Source organism: Cuculus canorus, chromosome 1 (assembly GCF_017976375.1).
Source record: "Cuculus canorus isolate bCucCan1 chromosome 1, bCucCan1.pri, whole genome shotgun sequence".
Classification (NCBI taxonomy): domain Eukaryota; kingdom Metazoa; phylum Chordata; class Aves; order Cuculiformes; family Cuculidae; genus Cuculus; species Cuculus canorus.
Window position 1 is genome coordinate 196052871 of NC_071401.1, and position 12111 is coordinate 196064981.

General features: G+C 36.3%; 1 protein-coding gene across 15 annotated transcripts in view; it reads right to left on the reverse strand.

Annotated features, from left to right (window-relative positions):
* The window catches only part of MAGI2 (membrane associated guanylate kinase, WW and PDZ domain containing 2), a 735321-nt gene that overhangs the window by 505297 nt on the left and 217913 nt on the right, over positions 1 to 12111 (reverse strand). For 14 of the 15 annotated variants that reach the window (XM_054064111.1, XM_054064068.1, XM_054064155.1 and 11 more), the window contains exon 2: positions 7341 to 7457. In XM_054064111.1, coding sequence (XP_053920086.1) covers positions 7341 to 7457 — 117 coding nt within the window. Of the gene's footprint in view, positions 1 to 7340; positions 7458 to 8842; positions 9080 to 12111 lie in introns of those variants that run through there. The other variant, XM_054064127.1, reaches the window with a different exon arrangement.

Genomic DNA, 12111 nt, shown 5'->3' on the forward strand with positions numbered 1-12111 from the left:
AAATGGTTTAGAAATAATAGGAATACTTACATTCAATAATGCTGCAATTTTTAAAAATAATTTTTGTAATTCCTATAATTTCAAAGACAGTTCTGTTATTTCAGGGAAAAGGTCAGTAGTACATTTAAGACCTTCAGGCTGAAAAAGCCTACTGTCATAGCGAGATACAGTCTCTACGCAAACTTCAAGTTGCTTTAGGTGAGTCAAGAGCCATGACTTGAATTTGTAAGATAAGTTAATTGTGGCTTTTTCTATTATTTGCTGTTCTTGTTCTGCAGAGACAAGGTACTTTACTAGATTTATGCTATTGCCCCTCCAGTTTCCTTCTGGTTCTCAAGTAATCAATAAGATTAGTGCTATCATTAGAACTCATTTAGAACTCCCACTATCCATTATCCTTTTGGTATCATACGAATCTGAGAACTCATTTTGTAACACTAGAAAGCTTCCTCAAAGTTGAAAGAAAAATGGATCAATTCTTGTGGGCAATCAGCACAAATATGGTAACTAAACTTCTCAGCTGGCATTACGCACTTGTTTTATCACATACAAATAATTATAGACAGACACCAGTAGCAATCCAAGCTGTTTGCCTGAGACATTAGTCTTTAAATCACAGGCTGGTTAACATCACTAAAGGAAGACAGGCAATATTCATTTTATGAAAACTGTTAAAAAGTGTCAGTTTTGTATTTTCAGAACTTTTTCTTGCCTTTTTTTTGGTTGCAAAAACTTAGTGACTTTAGTGGAATTATATCAGCTCTCCAGCTGGAAGTGATCAGATTACCTGTGATAGAAGTAATCTATACTGGCACTACAACTATAAAAAAGATTTACTGATTTTGAATTATATCATGTTCAAAGTGGAAGAGAAAAGCACAGTGTTTAAGGAAGCAGAAAGGAGAGAATGAAGAAGTGGAATGAATGGGAGTGGGGGCCAGAATTATCAGTCTCACTGTACTAAAGATGTAAGGAACCCAGAGAAGCACAAGCTGTTGAACTGAACAGGCAATGAAAACATCCTAGCGCCTTCATACTGTCTTTTAGGTGACATTCAAGCTGCAGTATCATCAGTGGTACACAACTGCTACTCTTCTCAGTTCATACTACAGTTATACCACACCAGACATGTTCCGTCTCCCATTTCTCTTCAACAGTATTTATTTTTTTCAGATACATGTTATTTTAAGTTATTTAAAAGATTTATTAGTCACTGAACAGCTGAGAATTGATGTCTCATTATGTACAGCTGAGAAATTTCTGAGAAAATGTGACAAATTCTGTGTGTGTTCTGACATGACTGTTTCATGACTGACAAGCAGTACAGTATTTTCTATCACCAGCTTCACTACTTTTAGACAGTTTGGACATGTGTTTACCCTAGAACTTAATTAAGACAAAATAATAATTCACTTTGATGCATTAAAAAAAAGACAAAACTGTATTTTGCTGGGTTTTCTATTTATCCACTACTTCCCACTGATGGCAGTGCAGTGTCTGCAGACTGAACACTCTGAGCATGAGCAATATTTTGTGTCCACTGACTGAGAGGCAGTGCAGTAGTCACTGTAAACTTTGCCATGCTGCTTTGAAACAGGAAAAAGCCGACCATACAATCACATGGAAAAGTCAATAGAAAGATGCATAAGCCAGTCTTTTAACCAGACATCCTTAGTGTCTTCAGAGAAATAGGTTAGTGTACCTGTGCATTTTCAGGAGGTAATTAGGAATACTAAATGTAGCAGTGGAAAAGAAAGCAAGGTCTATGAGCACCAGTTTACCCACCACTCCACCTCAAGCAAGTCAACTCAGGCTTGTTTGTGCTATGGATTTAGTTTTCAACCTTTCCTTGCCTCTTCTATTTGCACTGTCAGTCATATGAAGCAGTGACCTCCTCCTCATCTTCTGGTACACCTGGCTGTGCTGCATATAGCACAGTGGGGTCCTCATCTCACCAAATTAAGTTTGGTTTAATTTTGCCTGAGACACAAAAAAGGCTGAATATGCTTGCCAACGATTCTGCTTTAAATACAGCTTGGAGGTGTGCTCCATCAGATACACAACAACAAGAACATTTCCCTAGAGCTCTGAATTGCTTTCTTCTGAGCCATCAAAGTCAACTCTAAGCAATAACTAACACTTGTCTGAAGGAATAAAGTAGTCATTAAAGTTAGGTACTGTTATTTCCAGGGATGCAGACATTTCTTGGCAGAACGGTACGCTAAGCAGAGGTTATTTTATCCTAAGAATAGTTCCATATGACGTCAAACTGGCAGATCTTTTAACTGACAATATCTGGACTTCCTAATTTGTTTGTTTTAGGAACAAAGTTGTGCACTTGATTTCCACTCTTGAAAGATACTTTTGACACAGAAAAAACTTATAGGAAAAAATACATGAAACCACTGGTAAGTCTGTTTCACACATTCCTCTTTGAATATTGCTTTTTAGAAGATAAACAAAAGAAATTTCAAAGGCCTATTTGTCCGAATATAGATTAGTTAAATATATCCTACATCCTTATTCAGAGCATCAGAACTACATACACATAGTTTCTAAGTGGAGTGTACCATCACCCAGTATGTATTTATTACCTACTTGAGATCTGCCACTCTTTTCTGACCTTTACATCTAGAAACTTCAGGTGAAAACCTGGATGTGTAATTGGGATTTCCTTCAGTATTTACTCGATATTGTCATTACATTGTTATAGTGACTAGTATAAAAAGGTGGTAGAAATATCAGAAAATACTGTTCTATGATAGCACCTATTAGCTAGGAGGGGCAGGAGAGGAAAGTCTCATCATAACTCATTGTATACACACCCAAAGTTGCCTTACTTCTGATTATTACCCATGAAGAGGACTACAAACAGCTATGGTCTCCGTTCTTTCATCATTGTTTTTCTAAATGCAAACAATAGAAAGGAAACTTCCTCATCCCCATGACTTTTCTTTCCCCTGTCCCTTTTAAAAAAAAATTAAAAAAAAATCACATTATCACTTCTGACATGTGGTCGCTGTGAGATGCAGTTCTGGGCTGCATCCTCCAACAGTGTAGATAAGTGCAGAGGGATAGAGTAATTCACCTGAGCTATTGTGGATCTGAGGTTATTTCCCAGAGGATATCAACAGGAATCTCTTCAAATTAATAGATGATTTATTTTTACTTCTGTGAATCAGCTTGTCATCATTTGACTTTTTTCAGTGTTGTTTAATCAAAATGTCTTCTACTATCATTTCATATTCCCTGTCTGGGAAGGAAGCATGCAGGCTCTATTTTCAACCACAGCTCTACTATTTTGTCAGCTCTTAAAGAAATGGAATTTGCAATTGCTTGGAAGGACATATCAAAGGAGACAGGTCTGACCATGACTGTCACTACCAAAACCTCTTTCCTATTTCATACTCTCCCCAAAGCTTTATCCTTGCGATGACACAAAGTTAGAGCTATCTCTTCTTGCATTAGTGAAGACTAGGAAGCTGCTTGCCCACATGGCAACTGCAGTTTGCCAACAGCACTACCAAGCACAAGGTGCAGCATGACTTCATTTGCCGTCTGCCTGCAGCACTCACAGTCCAAGATGTATTTTGTGGCCTTTATACAGATTTGTGGACTTGGACAGAGAGTGTCAGATACTGCTTACCTGTGTTTAACAACTACCACTTCTTACCATAGCTATTTTTTCTGTATTGTAGAACAACCTTAATGGTTAGTGCTACTAAATCACTTCAGGAATAAGTTTAGGGTATGAAAACTATGCTAAAAACCCATACAGCTGAAAAGGGGGAAGAAAATGCATGATATAAGCTTCAGTTAGGTCTTCTGAACTTGCAGACCTGCAAACATTTCTTCCCACAAAAATGCATTTTGTTGTTTTTTTTTTGTTTTACTCTGAGATCCTCCATGTATTTCTCATCTGTATTACTTCTAGTTTCCCAGCACCTGAAATTCAGTCCTTGTGGTTGCATTAAAACAAGACCTGTGCCCTGACAGAAGACCACTGCCCACTCCTCCTTCGAAAGAGGGTATATTTTCTTTTACGTTATTTGCAATACTGTATCTTTAAAAAAGTTTCATATTCTTGACCTTGTCTCTTGAAAACTTTATTGCTTTTCTAACTCAGCTTCAAATTAAGAGAACTTTTTCTTCATTTCCTTGCTTATGTATCAGTTTCATTACTGCTGTCACACAGCTCTGGAGACAGAGCTAGTTAACGGCCGCATCTTGACTGCTGCAAATACAATCACACGTGCTGCCCTGGGATATACGCGTGTAATTCCTGTTGACAATGCAATGAAAATCAATTTGCTATGGCACTGAGAAGTGCCGCCACTTACGGAATGCAGCTTTTGACTTTTAGGGTTGCATGGTCATTTGTAATTTGGTAGAAAGTGGCTCTGCATTATTAAGAATAGAGAAACACAAGGATCACAAACCCAACCAATTCATTGCATCCACAGAGGCCACAGCTTTAGAGGGCAGAATCAATCCATTATTCTTATGTCATTATTTTCTGGCCCATCCATCCTTTGGTGCACACAAGGATGTCCACTTGCATAACGTACAATTCAAATTCCTACCCAATAAATGCTGCCTTGCCTGTTCTATCTACATTTGGCTTATCCTGATTTAAAACAGGTATGAAATTAGTTCTCTGCTTCCTAGTTTCACAGACTATATTCACTCATTTCACTTATGTGAAAGACATTTTAGTCTGGCATGGAAGGTTGACAAACCAGTGGTTATTCCCACTGCACTGCTAAGGCCAGAGCTGTCAGTATGAACCAAAAGCAAAGAACAATAAAAACTGAAGGTCAAAGAGTCCCTTATAAAGGCTTTCCCGGTTTTACTAGCAATTATACCTCTATAACTGAGGAAAGATTGTGAGTGCATTTTCAAAGGGAAAAGGTTGCCACCAATTTTTTAGAATTCTTTTTCTCTTCATGTTATAACATTGCCATTGGAAATAAATGCTATGTTGCTTGAAGATGGCTTTTGCTTTTTACTTTTCTGCACAAGAACTTGACCAAACTGAGTGTTGCTTTTGCTATTTCGGCATCTATTGAATGATTTTTAAAAAGTATATGTTTAGTCTGGACTTCTTAAGTGAACTTCTGGGCAATGGTATAGCCAGTTAAATGTACTTTTGCATACTAAAGAAATCTCCCCACCAGTTGTAAAGTGCTCTTTTTGGGTAGCTAACCATTACTTAAAAAAAAAACAAAAAAAAACCAAACAAAAAAACCAAACAAAAAACAACAAACCAAAAAGACAAAAATACTGCCCAAAGTAGAAAATTTTGAATACCAGCACCCTTGAAAAGTAAAGCATTTGTAAAAAAGAAAACAGTGGAAAATATTTTCCCTTCTAAACATGAATGAAGGAGGTAGAAAAAAATTGAATCAAAAAAGATTTGCCTTAGTTATTATTGAGGGGAAATCTGTGTTGCAATCTATGGGATGGTGCCCTTTTCACTTACCTAATTATGGAAACTTCTTTAGCTAACCAGGTATCAACCTGTTAATTTCTTTATTTTAAAATACCCACACTTCAGGAGGGCAACTTTCATTTGATTTACAAGAAAATTTCAAAGAAAATGTGTCACTCGGGCACTATCCTTTTTTTAATATTTTTTTTTTCTGTCGTCATTATGGAAAAGTATCTTCCACTCTATCCAAGAACATGCCTTTCTACCTAGCAATTCAGTAGCTGCCATCCACAACACCATGCTATTTTTGAAAATCTGGTTCTTACTTAAAGGTTCTCAATATGTAATACAACAATGACCCAAGAACCTAACCACATAAAATCACACAGAAGATAAATAAATCACAGCAAAAAACAAAGGTAATATTAAGTACTTATAGGTTTAGTAGTCTTTGTGTTTGTAGTGTTACTTTTTGAATGATAAATGTGATTCTAAGATCACTGTATTTCACTTGACAAATGAGAACACTTTATTAATGTCTTGATTAAAATCAAAACAAAGCCCTAAACTACTCATCATGCTCATACTGCCAGCAGACAGACACTATCTGTTACAGGTGTAACAGATATTACAGGTATTACAGTAGTTGTAATAATGGTGGGTTTTCCTTCTTTGTCATCCAGATCTCTGCCATTAAGAAGCATGTGCTGGGGTTATAAGTATACTGCTATACTAATGACCCCCTGAGACATCCTAAAGGATTTAGCCTCAAAACATATTTGTACTTGCATCCGTGCTTCAGCTGTGATGTTTCATAGCACTTTAAGAAAAAACTAATTCATCACAAATCTCACAAAAATGTACTAGTTTTGATTTTCTGCATACCAGTATTAATTTTTTAATGTTTTTCTCCAACTTGATTTTAAACAAGGATGAATGGAACTCCTGAAATTAAGTTTTATTTATTTATCTTCAGTTTCCAAAAGAAAAGGGAAATGCTTGAGCATCTTTTTTTGGTGGAGCTTTTCAAAGCTCCATTCTTTGACATAATAAAAGAAAAAAACATGCAGTAGCATTCACAACAACACAGCTTTCAAAGAGTACCCACTCATTACAATATAAATAGCACATTTGCTTACTCCGTGTACCTTCCTCTGCCAGTGTCAAGCCTAGTAGTTCAGAGGTAAATCCTTTTTTTTGCCAAAATCAGAAGGGTCATTTTTTGTTTACTAAGCAATTATTTTACAAAGGAAGAATAATGGAACTTCAGCCCATTTTAAATGATATATTAGCCAAGTAGATCTGTTATGAAAGGCATGGCCCTGACAGCTAGACACGTCTTATGTTACTCTGCTTAATTTCATGTCTACTACAGAAATACATTACTAAAGTCAGTAGCTATAAAAATTCCTTTAGAGATTTCAGAATATTGCAGATATAGATACCATTGACTTACGTGACAACAAAAGAACACATAGGCAAGATAGTACAAGCTTTCATTGTGCCTGCTGCACCTAAACAAAATTTCCTAGTTTACGTTTTTTCTCTTAATATGAGGCAGATCAAAGTGTACTGGACATAAATTTAACCAGCCCAGAAAGTCTTTTTTTTTTTTCTTCCTATAAATTTGTACTTTCTAAAACTGCAGAAGATTATTAATCAGGAGCTACAGTTTATGAGAACTACAAACTTGAAAACACTATGCATTTTCAGACATTAATTCAGCATCAGACAGTTCAGTTCCACAGCAATAACACAGAACACATCAACCAAACCATTAATTTATTTACAGGAAGACTGTTTCATCTACACTCCACCTCTTCACATGTTGCAAATGGCCTCAACAACATTAAGTCAAATAGTTTGTTGCCACTAAGAAAATAGATTTGTTCATCTCCACAATACTCACATGGTACTGTGCGGAGGTAGAGATTGTCTCTTATGATCTGCTGGAGCTCATGGTCTACCGAACCTTTCTGGAACCGTAAATTGAGGTAGTGACGAAGGTCCTTATCAACAATGCCTCCTGTCAAGGAAAAGACAAACGAAAGCATGATTTAAAAATACATTGTTTTGACAGAAGCAATGAATCACCTTTAAAGTCCCAGTGGCTCATTTTCCTTTATGTTTCTGTCACGATGAATGACAGAAGCACAATGAGCTTTCTGGTTAAGGTATGCAGTTGGTATAATATTATTTAGCATTGGTAACTGTAAAGGTTAAAACCAGTTAATAACAGTTAACTGGCTGAATCTGTACAGTTCAGAGAATACACATAGGATTATAAACAGTCATCATTTTTATTTCTGCAAAAAACAGGAACATATTGTTATTATTGAACTACCTATACATGTATCTAACTAATACCCCATTAGGTATTGTGTTCCCCGTGACCTTGTACTGATTTCCCAGCTGCTTACTAAACAAAAAAAACCTTAGTTCAAAGTGTCTCTGTAATGTTTGGTGTTTTCAGTCCAAGTGTTGCCAGAATAAAATGCAGCTGTACCTAATGATCATATAAATATAGTCTTTTGTGTTATTTATTTCTAACAGCATTTACATCTGAAAAGGATGCTATAGCAAACAAAGATACATACTTCATTTCCACCGCTGAAAAAAAGTCATTAGTAATATATCTCAGCATAACACTGTAAATGTGGAAAATAATTAAGCTTAAACCTTTACATTTGCCACTTTTAGTATAACTTTAGGACAAACCAACTTAAAGTATTGTTTAGCCACTGACTGGTGTATCATGTTCTTCTATCAAAGGCATACTTATAAATCTAATTGAACAAGGTTAATATTTCCTAGTTCCTCTCCATTTCTTTTAAAATGGAGTATGAATCCCATTTATAATTATGTAGGAAAAGTCCATATATAAATGTATTTCTTCCTTCTCCGAAATTATGAAAAAAGAAAATATAGAAAAACGTGACTATACTGACTTCTGACATAAATTCCCAATATGAAGCATTGCAAGCAGATAGATTCCTAACTTGTTGCTTCACACATTCAACCTTAAAATGCTTTTTTTAAATGGCATTTGCTATTGAACCTTTGCCAAAGGATTTATTGACTTTGACTACCTAAAGATTTTCTTGTAAAAAGGAACAAATAACATTCCTACCTAATTACTTGAAAGTCACTGCAGAGCACAAATGGCCATAAATTAAAATATATTTCTCCTTACAGCTATTCATATTTAAATGCCAATTACAAGTCCATAATCTTATTATTGCTGCTTTTTGTCAATAACTTCAAAACCTTTTGCTCCAAGTTTATAATAAGCTTATAAATAATGTCTTTCCACTTTAGCTAAAGGAAAAAAAAAAAAACCAGCATACTTTCATAATCAAAAGAAAAAGAGAAAAAAAAAAGCCCCAGCTCATAACAGATCCAAAGAAATACCTGTGTGCCCAGTTCCCAGGTGCTGAGAACTTCCATACGACTCTCTGTTCTTCCAGGATTCCAGCTGAGCCACTTAGTCTATTCCTTTGGTAACACTAACCCTGTTTCCAGAAATGGGCTCTGTTTGCAGACCAGACCATCCTCACTCCTGCTAATTTCTTACGAATATTAGAGAAGCCAAGGGCTAGAGGAGGTTGCAGGGAACTGCTGTGCTCCTGACTGGAATCAGCTGTCCTTTCTGATCGGCTGCAGAGAGTAAAGGTCCTGCAGCTCTTGCTCTTCTCGCTCTGATATACAGAACATACCCAGTGATGCAGATGCTTTCTGGCAGCCTGAGAAAATGCCAGCTCGACAACAACAGCTGTAGCCTGCCCACTGACATAAACCTGAATCATTCAACTTATGACATAAGTAAGTTTAGGACCCTACACAGATTTCTGACCCTCAAAGTGCATTTTTTATTTACAGCCTTTTGCTTCAAACACAGACATATACTTCGCCATGTGTAAACAAATGCACTAAATCCTCCTAAGCACTTCATTAAGAGAGTCACCTGACATTTTTGGCACACGGCATATTCCAAACTGGAGTACAAAAAGCATATATTTGCAAAAGGAGATACCTACAGCCTTGTATTTGTTAGATACAGATTCAAAAGCAAAACTTTATAAAAGAAATAAAACATGTACGTGGTGCAGAGGAAAAAAACTTGCCAGCTTCCAAGCACAAGGGGAAGACATTATTTTTTTCCTGAAATCTGACTATATCCTGTAAAGTTAGCAAAGTCTATTTTAAAGAGCAGTCCAATGAACAACAGACAACAACAACAGTTGTCCAATTGACAAACTTCCCTCTTCAAAAGCCATTCTGTTTTCTGACCTAACTGACATTTTTCAATTATTTGGGCATAAACTACCTTTTTTGGTCCAATCCAACAAGGAATTTTACATACAGGAAAGTATAAAAAGTAAAATAGCACAAGAGCCCTGAAAAGCACATGCAATATTTTTAATTCATCCTTCCAATTCTCATTCTTCTGCTTTTCTCCTCTAGAAAGCTTTGCTGTTTTACCTGATGTTTGTCAAAAGCATACTTGACTCCAGATGTGCTTTCCAGGTATTTATAATACCCGAGCTTTTGAGCAGCCTGGTCCTCTTAAAGTGGATGCAGAATAAAATCTTGAATGTGCTCGTAGGGGGCCACAAGACTTTTTGCAAGAAACTATAGAGATTCGGAAGAATGCAGCCTTGATTTATCAGCAGTGAATTAGATCTTGTGTTACGGACTATATAAATCAAGAGTAACATGAGTAATAATAACAGGACTATGTCCTTCAAAAGGCTGAAATAGGAGACCAAAAATATTATCATTTGGTTTTGTTTGGAGGGAAAAAATAAACTTAGTGACTTGCAAATGCATTCATAGAAAGAGAAACAATCAGAGAGAAATTGTTTCTACAGGCAGTAAAAAAAAATCCCCTATTTAATAGTCCCATCCAACCCAGTTAGACAATTGTCTGGTACCCAGGACTGCCTTGTTTTCTATGAAATTCAACTTCATTTTCTCTTTTTCACAGTATAACAAAACCATTGAAATGCTCAAAAATTCAGACTTGGACCTAACTCCTAGTTTTCTGTTATTAACAGCCAGCCCACAGTGGAGGACCTCGGAAGGATGCTCAGGGGCTGCTGCCACCAGCCCCACTGCCGCTGCACAGCAGCTCACAAGGAGGAGCTCAGACAGAAGGAGCTCACGATGGCCACATCCTGCTCACCATGCATGGCAGCAAAAGCAAGAGCCATTGTATGTTAGAGGTTTTATATAGCACAAGCCTTAGAAACCCAACCCAGAGAGCATAATTAAATTGTTCTTTGGCCAGTACCAAAGGAGGAGGCTGATAACTGAGTGACAGAGAGTGCACTGGCTTGCAGCCACGGAGGGGTTGGTTTTTTTTCCCTTTTCCCTGGCTTGAGGCATATACACTGTTTCAGTTTCATTTCACTCCAATGAATCCCATTGCTTTGCTAACTGGGTAATATAGGACATAAATTAAATACTTCCAGTAACGATCTCTTGCATAATGTACCTCTGGTTTAGGTACAGTACCAATCATGATGGCAAACTCATAACCACGACTGAATTTGATTCCACAGATTATAAAGTTAAATACCCTTGACTGAACTAAAAAATGTTCTGTTTGCATGTTTTGCTTATGAATTTAATGAGCAAAATATATCCTTTTACAGTGTTTTAAGGCATTTCTGTAAGGTTTCCTTCCCTTCTCAGAATCTATTATCAAAACCTAATCAGAAAAGAAATATAATAAAAAAACACTTATACAAAAGGGTATTGAATATTTTGTAGATCATTAAAAAAATTCAAAACTGAAAAAGTTAATTACCATTTCCAAGAAAATGACAGGGATAAAGGTTTAGCATTTTCTAATTATTAGTGGGGTTTCTTGTAACTCCCTATTTGGTAACCTATCAATGCTGCAGCTGGAGTCTACTCTTGTATTTTATTTTACAGTGAAGGACTGCTTGCAAAACACAAACATTCTTCTTATTTTCCCCACAGTTTTAGCTTTACATAATTTATTTCTTACCCTTAATGCAATTTTTATGGACATAACTTCCTAACAAATATTTTTGAGTATTCATCCATTGGTATTTTCTCACCTTGTATCATAAACTTGCAATGAAATGACTTGCCAAAATCTGGTGCAGTACATTATTTGTTTTTCAACAGTAAAACCGGTTTCATCTCAGCCAAGAATAATTTGCCTGAGATATTCTACCTGCTGAGATTAGATTTCAGTTTCTCTGGGTCCTATAAATACTCCTGGTTAGAAAAATCTATAAGTAACCATATCTCTTACATCTAGATTTGCATCTGTTAAGTGTCCTGTGTCTGAGAAAAATAAAGGAAATATCTTAGGATCTGGACCTGTGAAAATAGGCAAGCTCATAAGCTTTTAATATGTACCTTCTCTCTTCTAGTGCCCTACTTGCACCAGTCTGTGTTCTTCCATGTTTTCAACGATCTCCCATTTCTGACTGAAATATAAGACATATATTTAACACAGTCAAATGCCATGGCTGAGCAGCCTTTCACAGGCTATTCTACTAGAGACTCTCACCATTAATATTTACTCAGGTGTCACTTGGATCTTTATATTAATACTACGGTATGCTTCCATGGACATTTGACAATAACTCAAGTTTCTTCTGTACCCCTTCTGCAGAAGGCATATGTTTTGTTGCATGCAA